General features: G+C 47.0%; 1 protein-coding gene across 1 annotated transcript in view; it reads right to left on the bottom strand.

Moving 5' to 3' along the window:
• Nucleotides 1-592: 592 nt before the first annotated feature.
• The window catches only part of PNPLA2 (patatin like phospholipase domain containing 2), a 30,559-nt gene continuing 9,300 nt past the window's right edge, over nucleotides 593-21,851 (bottom strand). Inside the window, exons 2-9 of the mRNA XM_030485374.1 lie at nucleotides 14,073-14,305; nucleotides 13,764-13,829; nucleotides 10,430-10,639; nucleotides 9,443-9,503; nucleotides 8,340-8,507; nucleotides 7,763-7,895; nucleotides 6,821-6,943; nucleotides 593-6,042 (exon numbers count right to left, since the gene is read on the bottom strand). Coding sequence (XP_030341234.1) covers nucleotides 5,778-6,042; nucleotides 6,821-6,943; nucleotides 7,763-7,895; nucleotides 8,340-8,507; nucleotides 9,443-9,503; nucleotides 10,430-10,639; nucleotides 13,764-13,829; nucleotides 14,073-14,305 — 1,259 coding nt within the window. The 3' untranslated portion in view covers nucleotides 593-5,777. The remainder of the gene's footprint in view (nucleotides 6,043-6,820; nucleotides 6,944-7,762; nucleotides 7,896-8,339; nucleotides 8,508-9,442; nucleotides 9,504-10,429; nucleotides 10,640-13,763; nucleotides 13,830-14,072; nucleotides 14,306-21,851) is intronic.

Raw genomic sequence — 21,851 nt, 5'->3', positions numbered from 1 at the left:
TCAAAAGACTGGAAGAAGAGCCCGAGCCCTGCGGCGCCTGCCAGGCACCTGCAGTAACAAACCCCAACCCGTGCGGGGTTACTGTCCCTGTCCTGCGTGTCCCCGCTCCGCAGCCCGCCCAGCAGTGCCAGGGGAGCGATGCACAGCTCCATGGACTCACACCAAGGAAAGCCCCCAGCTTTCCCAGAGCCAAGGGCTGGCGGTTTCCATGTGCCCAGCTGCAGATTAACCAGGGCAGACCTTGGCCTCCAGCTGAAATAGACAGACGGCAGCCAGTTTGATCCATTTGATACAACTGGTAAACAGAGGCATAAGTGACAGAATAGTTTTCCCCAGAAGATGCCCCGGAATTGGGGAAGTTTCAAATTTGTGATTAACTTCTTACTAACAGGTGCCAAGCACCCGCAATTCACACAAGATGGTGCTCAGTTCCTCCTGGAAACCAGGGAGTAAGAATTGAGCCAAAATGCACAATTTTTCAGCTCTAGATGATGCCCCCATTCGTCAGAGGTGGATGCATGTTTACCCTGAAAGGATTTAGAATGGGATAGGGCCCAGCAGAACAAACCCACATCATAAAGTGCATTCAAAAAATATTTAATAAGCCTTTAATTAGCAAGACAAGCAACCTACCACAGCCAGATAAATAGAGAAAGTTTTTATTAGAAGTTATATTTCTGCTAAAATAAATAGTTACATTTTCTTCAGCAAAACATTAGGGGAAAAAAAGGGGAAGAAAAAAAAAGGCATTAACACTTTAATACTGAACTTTTAAAGTGACTGTGAACACTACTTAATGACATTGCTGAGTAAATACAAAACTTGCGTATGCTATTGCTGGTCTAGTTGCTGCTCTGACATCAGTAATCTCCACAGGATCTCTACGTGCATTGTGTGTTTAAGGCTCTGCTCCCACTCAGTGACAGCAGTGGAGCCTCAGGACACATTGAGCTCAAAGAGCTGCTTTAGATGCTGGTTTCAAGAGCAAGAGAAAACCCAGAAGGAAGAGGTATTTATTTCAAAGTTACATTTCCAAGTCCTCTGTTTGGAACTAGGTTTCCCCTCCCTGCACAGAAGGGCTGATGTGGATCTACACAGTGAGATGGATGCAGTTAGAGACCGTCCTGGTGGAGCTGCCTGCAGACTGGAACCAGAGCAATGTCCCACTGGTACATGCAAGGGGAAGGAGGGAGAGGAGAGGGGAGCAAGCACTGCTGCAGTCAGAGGGGCAGCCACCACAGGGACACAGAGGGCAGGCAGGCCAGAACCCACTGTGAAGGCACAGGGTGTTTGGCACGAGCAACCCAGCTGATGTGGCAGCCAGGTGAGGTGGTCTGTTCCCTCACTGATTTAAGGAGAAGATGGAAAAAGAAAACCGTTGGCAATGCCCTCCAACTTTGGCAACACTCAGCCCTGCCACCCACCACATCTAGCGTGTGTTTAGCAGAAACGGACCCCTAAGGGAAACACACACACTGAGCTTCAGGTATTTCTCCCACCAGCACTGGCAAAAGTGAGAGCTCTTCTCTCAGAGGAAGGAGTGAATTACTAGATTCATTTTTAAAAGTGGACAAACCACTGGTGAATACACAGTGAGTGCTAGGGACACCCCAGTGCTGGCAGACAGCAGATTGCCTTTTATCCTCTGGTCCAAGTGTTGCAGGTACGCAGCCCTCCAGAAAGTCACGAGAAAACACCTCCTAGGTCCTATAGGTAGTGGTCAGAAGTGAAGTATTTTCTCCTACCCTTTGAAAATCAGCTTGCAACAATATTAGCAGTAGGGCAGGCAGCAAACCAAACCCAACATACCACACACTCCTGTGGCTTACGGAGCATGCCATAGATATGGACCATTGCACGCAACATAAAACAACTCTACAGCGTTGTTCAGGTTAGGGGCTAGTTAGATGCACAAGAAGTTCACCATTAGCCTTGTTAAAAGCAGCAAGTAGTACCACAGGAAGGAGAGAAAAAAAAGTGGATTCCTGAATGCAAGACCCTCGCAAGGGTTGGGACTCTTGCAGAGTTCAAGTGAATGCTGTAAGGACAACTGGGCATGGACTACGAGACGAACTGTTGGTCCAGGAACCTGACCTCTCAACCACCATATTCTGGAGAGCAGACAGGCCCTAGCAACTGCCCTCTGGGCTGCCCAGCCACACATTTTGCTGAAGAAGGGGCCAACTGCTACAGATTATTACCTCATTCCTACGAACTTGACAAATGGAGGTTAATCAGCAACTCCTGCCCAGAAGATAATAAATGCCACGACGCACATGTGGAGCAAGGGCTCAAAGAATTCCAGTTATCACAATAAAGTCCTCCATATCCAATCCAGAGCCTATCATGAGGTTTCCAGGGATTTCAAAGAAGTGAGATCTGATCTAGAGGAGGCAGCACAGCATAGCAAAAAGCTATTCTTCCAAAGCAGCTGCACCCTTTTTCTGTATCAGCAGGCAAGATCTTCCTACTTTCTTCATCCTTTGCAATCTGTGATGAATGAGCAGCAAGGATTTCAAGCAAATACATGAAACTTCTCCTAAGAAGGAGGACGGTAGGTTTGAGGTATTTTTGACAGATCTACAGTTTGACAGTTCCTTTAAGAACTTATATCTATAAAGCCAACAAGCTATCGCACAACAGTCACTGCATGACTTGGGGAATAAACACAAAGAAAGGGTTAACACAGCGTGGTGCTTTCCCAGTATCCGTTCACACCCTGCAAATCAGCATAGGGAAAACAGGAGTTTCCTCCCTGAAGAGTTAGACCTTTATATTTAAAGCCAGGCTTTGGTTTGTGGTTACAGTTTAAAGTGCGCAGAAGCTTCCCTTTGAGAGGTCAATATAATTAACAAAACGACAAATGAGGTGAAGCAGAAAGAAACTCAGGCCTTTTACCAGGCACAGGGTTTAATCTCTTGAAATGCATGGACCAGAACCGGCAAGCCTTCTGGATCAGAGCATGGGAAGACAGCGGCACAAGCCCAGTCAGTTCTGATGCCAAAGGAGAACAGGAGAGATCCAGGGGATAAGGGTGCCAAGCTGCAATTCCTTAGCACGCTCTGTTGCCAGGAGAATTTTGTTTCATAGTTTAGTGGTTTACATAATCGCTCAGTGGTTTTACCAGTCCAGGAAGAAGGGATAAAAAAAAAATAAAAAATAGTTGCATCATTTTCTCCACCCATACATTAACACAAACAAGGCAGAGTCAAAAGGGCAGCAGCTTCTAAGCGCAAGATTTTCCTTTTCCAGCTTTGGCCCTCACAGATGTTTTGCTTCTGGATGAAATGCCTTCATTTCTTGCCACTAAGCATCCACAGGTTCTTGCCAGTTGCTCCGTGTGCATTAGGGACAAGAGATGCGCATTTGGCAAATGAAGCAGCTGTGTATGTGCCATTCCCCTAGAGAAGGTAGCCCAGAGAGCAGTGGAAGAAAAGAAATCCCACACCAAACCACAAAATAAACACCTTAATTCCAGTTTTCACCAAATTCATCCTGCTCCCAATAACTGACAGCAGCTTGTTGCTGGTTCACTTCAACTGGAGTTACATATATCTGGCAGTAAGCTTTTTCTGCAGGCTTTAGGCAACCACAAGATTGACTTGTTTTGTAATCCAATATTCCTATTCTGGATTCAGAATCCTCCAATTTTTCTCTCTTCCTGTAATGACTTTTCTGTTCCCTAAATGCCTTAACTATGTGAAGCTTAAGACTAAATCTGACCACGAAGTGCAGGCCCACTTCATAAGCGATGCAGGCCCTTGTGTTACATACGTAGGTTACATCCAGGAAGGGCAGTGGGGTGATACTCTAAGTCACAAGTTCATAGGTGCACCAGCACCTCCTGGACAGTTGGTTAGCACCACAGCTGCCCAGTCTATTGCCTCCCAGCTTGCAACAGCCACTGCAGAAAAGGCCTGATGGTTATCACCACAAACATTCAAACCATACCCAGTGCAACTGTGCTGGTAGGAAACAGCACCCCCCACATCACCCACACTGCTCATGCAGATGTGATTGAGCAGATTCACTGCCTTCTCCAGCTGTTAGTAGAACTTCTGGGGTTATTTTTCCTTTCTAAATCAAAGGTGCAAGAGAGTCCATTATAAATCACTATTCATTGTATAGGCTATGTAGTCAGCTTCAGGTACCCTGTCCTGCTCCCCAGCAAAGACAGCATACGTTTGCTTTGGCCAATTGCATACTGTTTGTGCTAGGAGAGGTAGAAGATGCCTCATGCAGCTAGACATGCTGCAGAATAAAAGAGGAAAAAAAGATGCCAGCAGCTGGTTTTGTGTCATAGAGCAATGATTTAAGCTTAAGTACATAAAATCCCCACGGGAAGCCATGTCTCACCCTGTGAAGAACAGAGTTCATGTTTCTGCACAGCAAGTCGCAACCAGACCACCACTGAAAAAGGAATACCTTAAGAAGGCACAGTCCTGCCCTGCTACAGACTCACTAGCTGTGGTCTTTGTCAAGGGACAACACAAAAGTAGCCTGTTCCAAGCAGGCTGCACGTGCACCAACAGTCCTAACTTCACTTCCACTTCTCATGCTCCTGCTATTGCTACCTGCAGAGCTGTACCTGTGAGCCACAACAGGAGGCAGGCAAGCTGCGGGGCTGGTATAGCTACAAGCCTAAATCCTTCTCACTCCAAAACCTCAATATTCAAACTCCTCAAGAAAAAAAAAGATAAGGTCAAGCCTCCAGTCTGGCAGGAGATCCCTTCTGTATCACCCACTTCGAATTTCCTCCAGTTGTACAGTCCCTTAAGGAGCAAAGCCCAACCCCTGTCAGAGGCAGCCACTTCCCCAGCACTTGCTGTGACACTCTACCACAACCACTCGAAAGTAACATGCCCTGCACAATTCTCACCTTCCTACAAGCACCCTGCATTGCTTCAGCTGTTAAGCTGATCCTGAAATAGTCAGGCTGAGCTTTTCCAGAGCAACCCCACACCAATTCCATTAACACTGACAGGAATGGGGCCTTGAATTTAACATGTTCCCCTGGAAAAAAATTCTATCTAAATTACTTCTTCAAATAAGCTCAATGACTTGCATAACACTCACAGCTCGAGCTGCAGCAGTTCCATGAGGACAAAAACACAAAGGGGGAGATCACAACAACATAAACCTAAGTAAATACATAACTTTTCTACCTTTCCGCAGTCCCGGTGCAGTCTGCAGCAGGGCCAGCTCTGGCTTCCAGTGGGGACACAGTTCAGGGACAGAGGAAAAGATGTGGCTTCAGCACAGAAGTCAAAAAGAGATTTGGAAGCCACAAGAAAAATTGGTTTGGCAAGAGGCTGCTTCATCTTTCAGTAGCACAAAGAGCTAAGGGATGTCAGATGATTTAAGCAAAACCAAGACTCATGTTCTAAGAAACAAAGGAAGCTAAAAATTGTATGAACTTGAGAGCATCGCCTACATCCTGATTATTTGGCAGTAAAAAGCCAAAGGCAATTCAAAGTGCACTATCTGGGAAAGCCCAGCTGGGTCAGCATCAACCTGGCCATGGGCAATGGCCAGGCCTCAACACAAACCTAAAGCAAGGTATCAGCCTGTGTGTGTCTTTGAACACAGAGATCCCTTGCCTGGCCCAGTGGGCAAAAAATGGCTACAATCTCCAAATGGCACCAGTCTCCATCCCGGGGAAATCCCCTTTGCAGCATATTGATGAGCACAGGGCAGCCTGCTGCTGAGGGATGAGACTGGTCCCACCCTACATGTGCTCCCCTTCCACCCACCCTCATCCCCTCAGGGCAGCAGGCTCAGAAGAGTGACAGACACTCTTTTGCACAGTCTAGGGGTGGAAGCTTTAGCTGAAGCCCTTCCCGAGGGAAGAGAGAGGCCTGCATGTCCACGTTGATGCAGAGTAAGCCCAGCATGAGCTGGCGCTGGTACTCCTCCCACTTCATCATGACATCGGACAGAGAACGGTTGCTTCTCATCCACACTGGCAATGCTTCACCACAAGTTGATGCAGAAGAAATTGGCAGGCTCTGAGGCTGTCCAAGCTCGAGGTGATAGTAAAGCCTGAAAGACAAACACATGCAAAGAATCAGTCCATGGGATTCTACTGCTGACTGCATAATCTTAGTCAGAATTCTCTGTGTGTACCCATTTTCCCCCTCACATCTCTTCATTATTCAAAACCATGAGCATTCGTAGCTAAGAATCACCCTCTTGTACTAGGGTCCGAATCACAGCTGGGACCCTCTGCCTGTTAATACACAGCTCCCTATCCTCATCCACCCAACACAGTCTCGCCTCAGCCTCAAGCCATGGCCTACTGCAGGGAGTTCAGCTCAGAAGCTCAGGCACCAACACAGACCTAGGCACCCTGCCTCATTTGGAAACCTTCTGATGTTTCTTGGCCACCCTAGTGCCACCCTAAACCAAGCCTAGATCTCAAGGCAGAAAAGGTCATCTGAACACACGTACCTCTTGGAAGGAATTTTTAGGGGACTTTGGGGCAGAAAATGCCACACAGACAGCGCCTATATCTTCTACAGGGAACATGGAATAAGCTAGCATACTGTTTTAGTTAGACCTATGTCTTCTGCCCTATCACTGTATTAACAGCTTCATTACAGGGTCTGCCGTGTAATGAGAAGAAGGAAAGAGACCATATGCTGAGTCTATCCTATCTTCCTTCAGTTAAGGAAGCCAAGAGACCATGGACCAGACCAATTTCTGGTCAATTTGTGCTGTACTTAATCAGCTGCATAGGAGCAGAGTCTGTTGGAGTCAGAGATGAAAGGGGAAATGGAGGGCTCCTCCCGAACAGTGCTGTGGAGGAAAGCAGCCATACCTGGCTGAAAGATGGCTGCCCAGTTTCTTCTTGGCTTTCTTCACAAGATAGTTGCAGATTTCAGTCATCTGCTCCCTCATCCATCTAATATCCTCAGGAATATCTGGGAGCCATTCCAGCAACCTGGGAAGAGACAGGAGACAAGCATTAGTTGGGCCACACAAAGGGCAGGATGAAAAAAACACCAGTTTTGCATCCTATCAATGGTTACTCATTGTTTTTAGTTACAAATGCATAAAGAGCCATTTACATTACCATTCACAGAATTAATGGAGAGAAGCTATGAAGGTTAAAGAATAAGTTCTTGGGCTGTTTTCATGTTTTGTGTCTGCACTTTCCATATTTTTCATCCATTTTCAGATTCTGAAAGTGTTTTCCCCTAAGCTTATCTATCACAAACTATCCCCTTCCAGAAACTTTTCATAGAGTACTTCATACAAAGAACAAGTCTGACAGACCTATCTTCTTGGCCCATTAAGTGTAGAGCTGGAAATGGCTGGGACTACTCTGCTCCTCACTCCAGAGGGGAACCTCCCCTCATTTGGTTCCCACTTTCATCCCTGTGCTATTACTTCATGAGTCTCTCTCCAGGCTCCAAAATTTATCACCATTTTCTAGGGCAAGTTCCAGCCCACAGCCATCTTCCCTTAAGCTGGAAGTATCTGCTGTAGCTAAATAACATATGAAGGTAGGAAAAGGCATTTGTTGGGTTGTTTTCTTTTGCCTTTTTTTTTTGGGGGGGGGGGGGGAGGGCAGGGGGAGAGAAGAGGGCTTTTATTTTAAAACTTTTTTATGTCTGGTAAGTGGCAGGAACTCTTTCTCCAAGTACTTGGTCACTGCAGAGTCAGAGAGGACCCTAGCCTCTAGCCATTTACGTTTCACTGTATCAAAACTTCACTGCACTGGGAAGAACACCACAAAGGGAACCAGCCAATGGCTTACCTGACAGTGAAGGAAACTGCAGACTCCAGAGGCAGCATATAGGGCACCATCATTGCTGTGGCCACACGTATAGGCAGCATGTTGGCGATGCCAGTCAAGAAACTTCTTCTTTCAGCACAAGCCTCCAGAAGAGCTGAAGACAGACAAGAACATGGTTGAATCCCCTCAGTGGGACTCTCTCTTTCCTTGCCATACCCCAGAAGTTATCCAGCCTGAGGTCACCCCTCTGCACCTTCTGCTTCTTAAGGAAGTCTTGCTCAGGGTAGTAATTGCCTCAGCAGAGCTGAGAACAGCAGCTTTTAGCTTTATCAGACTCCCAAAGAAGCAAGCAGCAAGATCCTCTCCTCTCCTTACCATTCAGAGCAATGTCAAATGAGTCAACCTTTCCCAATAGCCTCCACAGGGCAAGCCACAATTTTATCTAAGAGGCCACAACTCCATCTAATCAGTGGGTGTCAGTTAAATCCCTAGGTATGGCCAAGCCCACCCACAAGCAATACCCAACACAACCCAGTAATCCTCTGAAGCGGACCAGGCAGCACAGGGAGATTGCCTGGGATCTCTCTTTGGATCATACCTTGGTTCAGTTTGGGAGGCAAGTGTTCCAAGATGTGCTCTTCAACTTCAGCAAGGGCAGTATTGTCCTCTAGTTGGTCCTCAGCTTCTGTTTCTTCCTCTTTCTTCTCTCCTGGGGGGGCTTCTATGGCAAGGAGAGGACGGGCAGGACTTGGACGATTAAGGAGACCTGAGAAAAGAAGTCATACCATAAGGCTGATATAAACTAGCTGGCCTGCCTTCCCTGGCCCTTAGAGTGTTAGTCTTCACCCTAACCCACCTCAGTTAGACAGGCATCATACTCAGCCTCTTTAGCTTACATCTATTGTAATTCTTACCACAACAAGTTAGAAACCTTGCTGCTTTAAGATCATCCTCTCTTTCCCCACTAGAAATTCTAACTTTTCCCCTTTAAGTACTGCAGGGTGCTGTTTGGCAGTGGTTTGTTGCTACAATTTGCCAGCCACCAATCTTGCAGAAACCAAGGTTTCCCTCCTGCAGCTTAATCCACAAACACAGCTGTATTGACAGCTCTTACCCCAGTAAGGTATGCATCACAGCGCAAACAAATGTGCTCGATCTGCTGTAAATTGACACTAGGTGGCATCAAACACACGCTTAACCTGCTACAACAGAGGCTATAAAGTCCGGGGATTGCAGATAGACGACAGTGAAACAGCAGCGTCAAACTGCCAGGCACGGGAGGCTTCTGAGGGCATGCCTGTGCTCTGCACTGCTGTGCTACAGTAGACATACCCTAGCTGCACGTAAAAAGGAGCAGGGTATCTGCAGGAGGTCCAAATGACACCAGTGCCTAACAACTGTGTTGGTGTAGCAGAGAGTACATGCTAAGTAGCTTCAACACTTAGACGTGCCAAAACCACCACTCTGGTATGAGAATGGTTAGAATCCTTCTGCATTGCACTAGAAAGGTGTCCACTCCACTTCTGCATCCTGGTGTGCTAAAATAGACTTAAGAGAAATGCCATATTCCAATATCTGAGGCACAGCTCAATTCTGCCCTTCCACTTTTCATATGCACCACTGACTATTCTAAAAGCCAAGGTACGAAGCCTGCCACAGGGGAAGTAAGTCAGTGTACCCTACAAACACACAGAGCCTTACCATTCTTCTTCAGGAAGTGCAGTGCATCCTGATAGCCCTGCTTGCACATATCCCGCAGCACCTGTGGGCAGAGGAAGGCAAGAGCAAGTCATTTGGAGACTGGCTGAGCAGAGCAAATGCCCAGCTCAGTGCTGGCTTTAGAGGAACTTTCCTGACTCCTGAGCTATCCCAAAAACAAGTCTCATCCTTGCCAGCTCTTCCCAGCCTTTGAGCAGATATGGGAGGTATAACATAAATACATTGGATATGGGGATCACATGATAATTCACGATTGGAAGGGACACCTGGAATCCTACCCAAGTATGGGCTTAGAGTTGTATCCACTTCATTTCCACATCTAGAGCTGATGCTGCTGCGTGCAGCCTTCAGCAGGTCACTCTGACGAGCAGACCAGAATACTACTCAGCAGGTGCCAGGAAGGGCCACTGCATTTGCAGATAAAGCCAGCAAGACTAGAGAGAGGGAGGAAAAAGCTTGTCCGAGTAATTCAGCACATGCAAGCATACTTATCATGCTGAAATACTGAGGTTATCTGAGGCTGCATTTGCTCAAAGTACACAAAGCTGTTCGCAGTGACACCTGCTCCACTGGCACTTTTTAGGAGACAGTCACTGCCTGCAGGCTGCTAGGTCCAACCTGACAATAAAACACTCAAGAGCACATGGGTTCTCATGGCTGATACACCCTTGTTTACAAGTGAGCCTGACTTCCTGGCAAACTACTCCAGAGAGCAATGTGAAAATACTTTCCAAGCAACTGCTACCACCTAAATTCCAGATCTCCCAGTAGCAAAAGAAAACCCAAGCCACCTATACAACACCTTGCGCAAATGGTCAAGGTTTGCCAAGTCACTGGGTTAATAATGTCAAGGTTAAAAACAAACAAGAGATACAAAACTAACAGCGTCTGGAATCTTCTTCTGCTTAAGTGCACAGTACAGCCAGTGCCTATCTACCGTCCAAGTTCCGGTATTGCCAGGAAACTCACATGCGCCTCTGGAGGAAACAGGGCCTTTGAGAGGCGGTACAGGTTGCGAAGGTTGAACTGGATGCTTGTGTTGGTGACTCTCAGCTCATGTATATTTGTGGAACCATCTCGTGGACAGATATCACTCTCTCCTGAGAATGGAGACACCGTGATCGTGTTCTTCAGCTCATATCGTGGCAAGTTGTCAGAAATCCCTCCATCAACGTATCTCTAAAAATCAAGACAAATGAAGCACTCTCAATTCTCATAACTGATCATGCAGCTTTTTTACTGTATTCATATTTGTGCCAACAACTTGGGAAGAGATTGGAGTAACCCACCAGCATGGAAGGAGTCAAAACCAGTGACAGCACAGCTGTGTTGTGCTAAACATCTCCTTTTGCTATGTGCCTCTCTTCCTATGGTTATAGGAAGTGTTCCATGAGAAAGGCATATTCACTTGTGTGACTGCTGACTTAGATCTCCTACAGGTTTTGACAGCTTTCCAATTAAATAAAATGACACAACGACGACCACCTATAGTGCAAATTAGCACTGATCTAAGCTGTCACACTGTGACATTGTGCCATTTTTCACTTGTGTTTAAAATGAATAAGCTCAGACACGAGTCCCCACTGGCAGGTTTGTTACCTAAGAGCTGATTTGTTGCTAGCAGGCTTATCAAGCAGCAATTCCAACATGCGTATACACATCTGGAATCTACTTTCTGTGGTGTGATAACAGAGCACAGGGGACCAGTGTTTTGCTCTTAACAGGCACTCTCTTATCAGAGAATGTTCTGTACTTACATACCACAAACACATTTGCATTACCCTTGCAGGAAGGACAACCCCAGCAGCATGTACTGAATTCAGAGTATTTGTTGGTGTACCATAATTGCGCAAGGAGCTGAGCAAGACAATCACTATCACAGGCCTTTGGCAGCGTAAGCAACATGCAGAAGATAAAGGAAGGGGGCCTTGGTCAAGCCAAAAGAGCAGGAAGTTTGAAACCTTTGCAGAGCAACAATTCAAGCTCTTATGAACCTCGGTTACAGAAAAGTCCTGCTGATTTTGTATCAGGGGTGATCTTGCCATTTGCTGCCTTGAACCTGTCCCTTCAGACAGGTTCAAATGCAAACCATCCTGTAGGAACTACACAGCCCCATAGTAGCAGCTGTGCCATCGTTCAGCTCTCTCCTGGGTGAGGAGCTGAGCTGGCAGAGGCTGAATCCAGGCAGAGCATGGAAATGCTGATCGGAAGAGGAGGTGCTCCACCCTGCGTCATGCTTTGCCTTGTCTCACTTATAAGACGACACCAGTTTTGCGGTAAGGATGCAGAAACATACGTTTCCCTGAGGGTGGCAGCATGAGTGCACGGATGCCATTAGAGAGAAGGCTTAACTAAATAAAGCTGTCAGGCAAAGCCTTCTCACTGCATGGAAATCTAGGAACACACATGCAGACCCCGCTCTCTGGTCTGCCATCCCCTAGGCAGTGCCAATTACCATTCCTGACTTAAGATCAGCTGTCACTTCTTTGCATTTGCCTGTACCTCCACCAACCCAAGCCTAACCACTCTCCAACCCCCTGCAAAGCCTAACTCCACAGAGCCACAGGCTGGAGTCACCAGCTGCCTTCCGGCATGAGGAGCAGCAGTTTTTGGGAATGGTTTGTGGACTGGGGTAATTTCTGGGCTGCCCAGTTCCATTCCCTTATCATGTTCTCCTTTCTACAGGGCCCCTCACTCACATGAAGTGACACGCAGCTTTTCAACCCTTGTTAGGGGTTCATCTCACCCACGTGCTACAGAACAGTTCACGGCTAAAGCGTGTGTTGACAGGTCAGTCACTGACCCTTCCATTCCCAGTATTTGAGAATTCCTTTTTTTCCTTCCCCCCACCTATCTTCATTATCCACTCCATGGGGCTACCAGAGCTCAGAGAGTGAACACTGGAAAAAGATTAGGAGGAAGGCAGAATATAGATTTTACACCTTGCACACAATCATATTGCCTTCAAAACTTGTCCTCATGCCAGGCCTGTCAGTCTGCCCTGTGGCAAATACAGTCATCACAGGCATGCTAGGAACCACGCAGTCCCATTTCAAAAACCTTTCTCAGGCTCATACCCAACCTAATTTAACCTCTGCCCTCACCACCCTTCCCCTTGAGAGACACAAAGAGCAATGATTTTTCTGGGGAAGAGGTAGGAATTGATTTCCTCATCTCATATATTCCCTCCTCACCTTTCCCCATGAGGAATCTCGACATGAGAAGTCACCCCTCAGTGTGCCAGGGCAGCTGCACTTTCCAGAAACCCTGATGTTTTGGAATTCTGAGATTTTGCCTGATCCACATTGACCTCAACTAGCCCCAGAGAAGCGTCAGGCAAGAGCCACTGCTATGCTCCCACCAGCTGCGGGACAAAAATCCTGCCTGCAGACCGGATATTTCTTCTAGGCCATTTCCCTGCCCAACGTGATTGCACAAGACAAAGACAGCCAAGCTATGTATTATGCAGGAGCAAAACTGACCTCACTTTTTGGACACAGGTAGCAGTCGGATCAGATCTGATGCTATGCTCTGACAGACTGAGGCATCTTGGGCAGGTCACTTATAGGAAGCCAGGGCACACATATACTAATAGCAGTTCTCCCTCTCCCTTTTGACTATCTAGTTTGCAAACAAACTGCCTTTTGATGTCTGCATTAACCTACGTAGCACAAGGGGAGTCCAAGCTCAAGTGAAGCCCTTAAGCATGACTGCAATATTCAGAGATGCTCCAGCTCTGCATAGCTTTCAAATGTTTTCATTTCTAAAATGCAAACACAGAAGGAAGAAAGTGTTCTGGACAGCCCTGGATGTTAAAGCAGCTCTATCAGGCAGCAGAACATTATTCTCAGAGAAACAACAGGAAGAACTCGATGGAAAAGCGGCCTGGTATCAACACCACTAGTTAAAACCCAACAGAAAGCAACAGGCATGTGGGAGAGGGACCACACTCATGATTTCTACCCCAGACCCAAGTTCTTTCCACACGGAGAGGATTGGAGCCTCAGTGACGGACAGCAATTGTACCAAGCAGCCAGGAGAACCATCTAGCTAAGCCTGTCAGCGCTTGCCCAGATTGCTATATATTACTATCATGTTAAATCCTCTAGTTTTCAGGACATTACAGCCAGCAGGCAGCAGTGGAAAGAAGGCACACCCACTGTTGAAGCTGTTTATTTGGGAATTTCTTGTGCTTCTTCAGGCTAATTGCTGCCAGCAGACAGGCAAAACTGAGTACTAGCATTTCTGCCTTCTTACTCATTAGCACGTGATTTAACGAAGGATCATCTAGAGTCTTACTTACCACTCCACGCAAGGTTGGAGGTATCAGCCCACAGTAGACAGGGATAAAGGCGCTGCAGACACAGGCCTGAAGGAGAAAGAGATCCAGAATGTAAGCAGCAGATCAAAGCCTACTGAACCCGTTACTCTTCTCAGAACATCACACTGAAGAACACTGAAGCCTGATCTGGCATGAACCCGTTACTCTTCTCAGAACATCACACTTGCAGTGCTGGCAATTATACTCCAATAGTAAGGACATTTAGAGACCAAGGGAAAACAAAACAGCATGCAGTTCCTGCCTAGCCCTCTGCAGTAAGTTTCCATTTACCTGGATCAGTTCCTCCTTGGAATGGAAGTCTGACAGTATCACATTTTCTCCATCAGAGACCCGTGTCAGGGAAATACCCAGACGTCCTGCTGCAACCTCATGCCCGTTCTCTGGCACTGTCTTGGACAGGCAGATCCGAATGGTCTTCACCAAGTTGAAAGATGGGTGCAGAGGGCCCAAGAACCTCTTCCGGGCTTCTTTTGACACTCGAATAATGCTGGCACCAGCCTCACCTGCAACAAGAAAAACGGACTATGAAATCCTAGAAAAACCAGCCTTCTCCTTCACAGAACAAGACACAAAAAAAGCCTCATTCACAGTTTTACTCAGAGGTTTGTCCCCACTGGCTGATATATAACTCAAGACAAGAGGCTATTACGGGCAGTGTTACAGGAGTCATTGAAGTTTGCCATCTTGGCCTTCACACTCCCCCATTGCAAAGAGCTACCCTCATCTTACATATGTTTTATAAAGTCAAGGAAGACCTTAGCATCTGACTAAAGCCTCACGCTTTTTCTTAGATCCTATTTCACTGGTCAGTACAGGCCTAGTGAAAACACAGACTAGCAAAGAAAACAAGGGAGATGCTTTAACAGCTTTGAGCTTACGGCTAAATCCACTTCCAAACATCTCCCACTAACACTTTTCTAGTAAGCATCTTCTTTTTTCTGACATGAAAAAGTCATCTGCTTGTACGCAAAAAGTGCCAGTAAACAGGAATGTCTGTACTTTAGAGCTAAAAGATCCCAGCTCCACTGTGAATGTCAGCCACCTCTCAGGTGAGCAAGACAGACACTATGCTCCATTAGGGAATGAGTGACTTAGTGCCTCCTGCAGTCTTTGGGCCCCATCTCTTCTGTGTCCAGTTCCATAGCACTAAATGAGGCTCTGATGGCAAGTAGAACTCAAAGCCATGCCTGCTTTACCCTTTCACACAGTGACCCAGCTGGGTTTGGAGGAGAGGAGACATCCCATCTGCACAAAAGGGAAGGCATCTGCTAAGCCCATTATCTCATGGTTACTAGGAGCCTGATCTGGCAAGAACATCAGAGCTCTCCAGTGGGAAAGGAGGGATGGCAGGAAACAAAACAAAAACATCAACCCAAGCCAAACCCTCAGAATGCTGCCCTTTGCACACACCGACTCTCACTGCCACACACATCTAGCTGTGGTGAGATACAACAGTTCTAAGAACTAGCCGATCACTGCATTCCCAGGGGCATCAGGAATACACATGAGAAGAATGTCAGGGGGGAAATTAAAGAAACCAGGAGAAAAAACCACATGCTTTCACACATTAAGACTTCAATAGCACTGAAGTTCATTTCCTGGGGAAAGATGAAAGACTACCAGTTCAAGCCAACTGGAAATCCCTCCATCTTGCTCTCCCACATAGACTTGCAATTGCAGAAAGGAGGCAGCAGAATGAAAGAACCAAAGTTAGACCCAGGTTAATAAATAAAATGGAGATAAGAGCAATAACACCCTCAATACTGTGTTGACACGTTCCACTCTTTCGCAATACACGTGTGCCAGCAACATATTTTCCACCAACACAGCCTGGGAATGTAATTCTGTGCTTCGGAAACCCATCAGCACCAGTAGCTCAAGCATGCACAGAACTAGACCCTTGAACACGACCAGAGACTCTGGGTGAGGATTTTAGGCACTGTGAGGAAGCAACTTAGCAGAAAATCAAAAAGTTCCCCCCCTCTGCAGCAATTTTTAGCACTATAATCCCAGTCTTCTGCTCTATCCTAGAGCAATGATTAGCAGTCTAATTCTGATCTTACTCAATTAGCAGTAAGCCATTGAGCCCAACCTGTTCAGATAGTAGCCACATGGTTCAACATCCTGTCCAATACGAAGGAAGTCAGCCTCCCAGGAATTACATTTTATCAGCACCATGACATTAGCCCTCATAATGCTCCTTAAGACACCTTCACATCTGAAAAGGGGAGGAAAAGCACGCAAAGCAGCAGCAACAGAGCCAAAGCCTGAGGGAATCCCAGCCCGGCACCTTGGCTGCATGACACCAACAAAGTGCCCTGCAACGAGTGCATTGCAGGGAGCTGCTGGCTCAGCTGAACAACCCACCCAGGGAGGGTGGGTGTTGAGCACACAGCTGCGGGGAGGCAGCCTGCGTGCACAGAGAGCTCTGGTGGTGGGAGTGCGGAGGTGTGCGTACCACCCAGGAGATTGATGCTTAGAGAACGATGCTTTCACCCTCGGCATCTCACTGAACAGGAAGACTTGATAGCAACACTGGAAACAATCACAATTAAATGGAGCTTATCACTGACTGAGCTAAAAACTGAGCTGGAAGGTTTTGTTTGTTTTTAAGGAAAACAAAACAGCAAAGTCCCAACTATGTGAGGAAACAGACTGTCTCAGCATCTGACGGGAGACTGGAGTTGCAGCTGTCTGCTCTATCACATTGCATAGCCAAGAGAACAAAATAAGAATTATTGCCACTTAGCAATTTCATTCTTTGAATACTTTCTGGGTCTTTATTGGTTTAGGTTCTTTTTAACTCATGTCTGCATACATGCACACACACAGGAGCTTCTGAGGTATTTCAGTCTAGGGGCACCTGTGATTCTGTTGGACTTGCTGTTTCACTTGCACCAAAGCAATGTGGTGAGGGTGGTGAGGCACTGAACAGCTTGTGCAGAGAAGCTGTGGCTGCCCCATCTCTGGCAGTGTTCAAGGCCACACTGGACGGGGCTTGGAGCAACTTGATCTCATGGAAAGTGTCCTTGCGAATGGCAGGGGGATTGGATCTAGATGATCTTTAAAGTCCTTTCCAACCCAACCTCTTCTTATGAAAGCTGAGTGCAGAACTGCAGGAAGAGACAGGCACAGGATGATCTGCAGCAGCACCACCAGCTTTCCTGGAAATAAGGCTAGCCAAGGGTTCAGCCAAAGGAGTTAGGTTTACGTAGCTAGATCCGTGACAGATGACAGGCCTCTTGGAAATACATTTGGGAGGAGACAGAAGCGGTAAGACTGTTTTAATCCCATTACTACCAGAAATGCTGTTCTAGGAATACCAGCTCAAATTCTGCTCACAGCCTGCCAGAGGGAGCAGCTGAATGAGAGGTGGTCAACAGATGAGTCCTACAGGGGTCATCCACAACTGTCAATTATTACTAGTCCAGTGCCAATTCCAGCCCACACAAAAGTCTTCCATGATTTTTGAGGGATCTGGTGACTCAGGACATAGGGTCATGTGAAAAAGCTAAATTAAGTTTCTCTTCCCTTATTGAAGTACATACCAAGAGGCAGAGACAACCTATAATAGTTGGTATTGCTTGCTGGGAAAACATTTCATTCTTGTTCCACCAACCAATTAATTCAACACTTTCTCCTATACAGATTTACTAAGCTAATATTTCTCTAAAAATCATATTAGTATGTGGAATATTCCATTTGCATTAGAAAAGCCATATCCCCCTTCTATCCCGCCTCAGTGGGTGGTGATATATACGAATCTGAATACTGCCATTGTCCTTATCTGAATTTCAGTGGTGACAACACAAAGGAGCATCAGACAGTTATGTCCTGAAACATCCCAATGTGTCCCTTTCCCGACAAAGGAGGCCAGCTGCTCCGCCTCTGCTGGTTCATCCTGTGATTTTTATGCAGCAGCTACAAGCGGCAAGTTACCATTACCCGTGGGGAAAACACCTGCAGGCAGTGCTAATTGGCATTTCATTTTTAAGCTATGTGAAGCCCGCTTCATGTTATTCTATGCTATGCTTATTGACATAGCAAGGTCATTCCCTTAAAGACTGGTTTTCACCACCACCAGTCACGCTCAACTCCAAAATAACCCAGTATCTCAGTCTCCACTGCCTTGCATCCCCCCTAAACTACCCTTCTCTAACCTGAAAAGCATTCAAGCAGCACGTACTATTTATAACTGTACATAAACACCTCCAGCCTCAGCAGACTGCTGCTACTCTGCCTCTGGCAAAGAAGAACTGAACACCAACCACCTAAAACTGATGTTAGCCGCGCTGCTGGGAAGACCCTTATCGGCAGCTAAGAGCTCCGAGATGAAACAGAAAAGCTACTTCAAGCCCGTGTAATGCATAAGGATGAGAACCATTCCAAAAGTTAAACGCCCCACAGCAAGAGGGGTGACAAGTAGGGAAAGAAGGGCCCCTCCAGACCTGCATCTTCAGCAGCAGGGCTTTCACGTCAAGGGCACCATGATGCTCTCCTGTTGACATTAGACCACACTGATAGCCATTTGCCAGCCAGCAAAAGGACAGTTGACCCATGAAGCATTACAAGTGGAAAAAAAAGCCTGAGGCACAACCAAAAATAGGAGCAGAACAGGCTGAAGAGGGAGAGGGGCATTGTGGACATTCCACCCAGCAGCTCCTGTGACTGCAGCTCAGCCATGACGCTGCAGCTCTCTCTGGGAGAGCTCCACATTAGCACAAAGATCACCCTCTGTGCCAGGGACATTCCTGCTCCTTGGCTAGTGCAGCAGTAAACATGATGCAAGCTTAAAGGAAAGGCTCTCCAACAGGGATGGAGAAGAGAACAGCACAGACAGCTGATGGATGTAGGAATCCTGCCCCTGATGGTGGGAGGCACGGCCTGAGAGGTCACACCCCCGACTGCATTGCCATATCTCACCTGGACTACTGGGGCAGGCACGAAACTCTGCAATCCTCACTAAACCTGTTTCTCACTCAACACCAGCAAGAATCCAAATGGACTCTCCTACACCTCAGCAAGGCGGCACCACTCCTCTCCTCAGCCCCATTACCCAGCTATGGCTCCAGACTGGCCAGACATACCAATACCAAAAGCTTTGAAAAGAAGCCAGCTAGCAGAAGGAAGTGCAGGTGCTTCTGACATTCCTTCTGCACCCTGAGTGCTCAATGCCTGTTAGCTTGGGATGCCATGACCAAGCTATTTTGACTGCAAGATCTTCAGGACAGGAGACGGCTCCTCTGTAGCATAAGCAAGCCCCAGAACGAGGTCCCTGGTTAAGTTCTGCTTAGCTATTTGCTTAGCTATTCAAGCGATGTTTCTGCCTTACTCAGCACAGATGCTCCCTGCAAAAGTCTACAGCTGCAATCTTTACACTCTGCTTTCAACTCAGATGGTTGCTGAACATCACTGGAGCTCTCATGCTGCCTTTTGGTAAATCCCAGACAGGATCTGAATTTAGGAATAGGCCGAGTCAGAAGGAATTTACCAGCATCATCTCCCCCAAGGTTAATTTAGCTTGGCTGCCTGTCCCTCACTATTTCAGCTGTTCCTGTATCTCATCTAAAAGCCAGTTTCCAATGATGAGCACGAGTTTCAGGAGATCTGCTCTTCCTGGGCACAAATCCCCAGGCTGCTCCAGCCAAGCACATGCAGCTCCTGCACCTGCCTCTTCTCTAAGTATTGAGAGTCAGCAACACACATGCTTTTCTGGCCTGGCCTCTCCTGCATGATACAGTCCTAATTATAACACAGTCCTGTCACCACCCCAAAAATGTAAAGCTGTAAACAAGAGGCACCGAAACAAAAGTTTGCAAGCTGACATCTAGACAATAATTAACAGAGAACTTCATCGGATGTTTCCTCACAGGGCCCGTTTGTTCACCCCAAGGAGCCGTGCAGAGCAACGTGCCAGTGACCAAAGGACAACCCCAGTTCTTGCGGGCAGTGCCCTCAGTCTGTGAAAGACCCCACTGCTTTGCTGGACTTCTGCTCCTCTTCCCATATTCACGCTGAAGCAATCTGGTTTCCACACATTTTCCCAGGAGAGCATGAACCAGACAGACCTTCAGCTGAGCTAAGCCAGACAGAAGCTGACTCGTCCTGAATGGGAATCTGACCCAAGATGTTCTCCAACAGCCTCTAAGTGAGGCTGGATGGATGTCAAAGGGACATCCAAGGAGAAATCCATGCCACCAGGAAATAAAGTGAGAGTAATGCCTTATGGTCTGCCCTAATAAGACATTTTCGGGTGACAGGTATATCCCACAGCTTGTGACAGCTCTTTCTGTGTTGAAATCCTGGACAGATGCCCAAAAGCATTGATATAGAAAGGATATTTATCCCTCACTTGCCAGAAACTGTACAACTGCTACTATTTAACACAATAAAACTGCCCATTTTAAACATTTGAGGCTGGGGGGTGGCAGCCAGCAGTGGAGCCTTCAAAGGCACACAATTCTTTTTACATTTGCACATTTACATTCATGTAAGCCAGTAATATTGAGAAACTCCATGTACCGGAACAAGCTGTTCTTCTGTGACTTCCCCAATTTTTGTTGTTCTGAGGTATAATTGTTTTGAGGTTTTCACTCAGTGTCTCTCTGACTATTTTGCCATCAGATAAGAAACTTGGCTCCAAATAAGAAAAGCTTCCTTCCTGTATCTCTTCTGGCAACACATCGGTAGCAAACACAACTCCCCCTATACCATACACCCACTGAGCCTACAGACAGCCCTACTGCTTGACCAGCCATTCCATGTGGCAGGTAACCCTTCCCGTCAGGGGCTCTGGGCAGGGATTTAACTCCAGAGCTCATCAAGCAAATGATTTTGCCAAGGGGACTCCTCAGAAAGCCTGGCCACCAGGTGTAAATAATGGCCTTTCCCACCTTTTGCTCAAGGATGAGGGGCACTGATACAGACCCTATTGGAATAACTCCTAGGGATCCCTATCAGACTGTGGTAAGCACGTTACAGGTGGAGCAGGTAGACACACCAAGAGGAAGTGACAGCTTTTCAAGTAGGGCCAGCTCTCACAGGCAGAGGCACACGCCGAAGGAAGGGCTCTGCCCACAACTCTTTCTGGTTCAGATTCTTAGTGCTCAGCATTGCAAAGTCTAGGCACAAACTGTGCCAAGATGCAACCTGCAGCAGTAGGGTTAAGCAAATGCAATCACCTGCAACTGCTTCAGAGCCAGAAGCCTCCCTCTTATTAATGTGTTTGTCCCCAAGATGTTTGCTTTTCTGTTTCAAGTAAAATTTGGGGAAAAAACTCTAAAACACTGTTGGTCACTTTCTGCTTAAATAAAGCCAAACCAAAAGGAGGCTTCTGCCCTCTTTGTGACAAAGAGATGGTTATTTTGTGTGGTCTAGATACCAGTTAATAGATGAACCAGAACTATTGCCATGTCCTAGATATGGGGAGGATAAGGAGATCATCAGCTTTTAAGTTGCCTGAGTTTTTTCCTCTTGCAGAGAGCAGCTCACCAGACGGCACACGGTGACAGTTGCCTGCCTGTCCACTCACTGGTACCTACAGGATAGGACCCTCACGCAAGCCAAAGCACAGATCTCACCTTGAGGCAGGTTGCTCTGTTTTGTACAGAAGCAAAAAGCCTTTGGGAGAACAGGCATAAGAGCTGCCAGGCTTGATCATGTCTCTAAGCTAAAGCTTTGCACCAGACTCAACGTAGCGTTGGCACACCAAAGCCTCACCAGCCAACTGATGTTCTGCAAGCTGAGGCCTGCTTTGTTTCTGTGGTCAGGACGGGAGCATTTATTTTTGCAACACAAATCAGAACACTGGGCAGCTGCTACTGCAAAACAATCAGTAGGAAGGCCAAGAGGCAGCTCAGTTCAGGCAGGCAGCCAGGATCATTCTCTGCCACAACCACAACAACAATCCTCACTAGCCTAATCTTTCTCCACTGTAATTCCTTAATACGAGGCTTAACGCTGCATTTCTGCTCACTGCGTTAGAGAGCAATTAAATGGTATAACGGCACATGAAATGGTAGAGTTGTTCAGGACCCCAGGAAAACTGTA

Source organism: Strigops habroptila, chromosome 4 (genome assembly GCF_004027225.2).
Source record: "Strigops habroptila isolate Jane chromosome 4, bStrHab1.2.pri, whole genome shotgun sequence".
Lineage (NCBI taxonomy): Eukaryota > Metazoa > Chordata > Aves > Psittaciformes > Psittacidae > Strigops > Strigops habroptila.
This window is presented reverse-complemented; position numbering and strand designations above follow the sequence as displayed.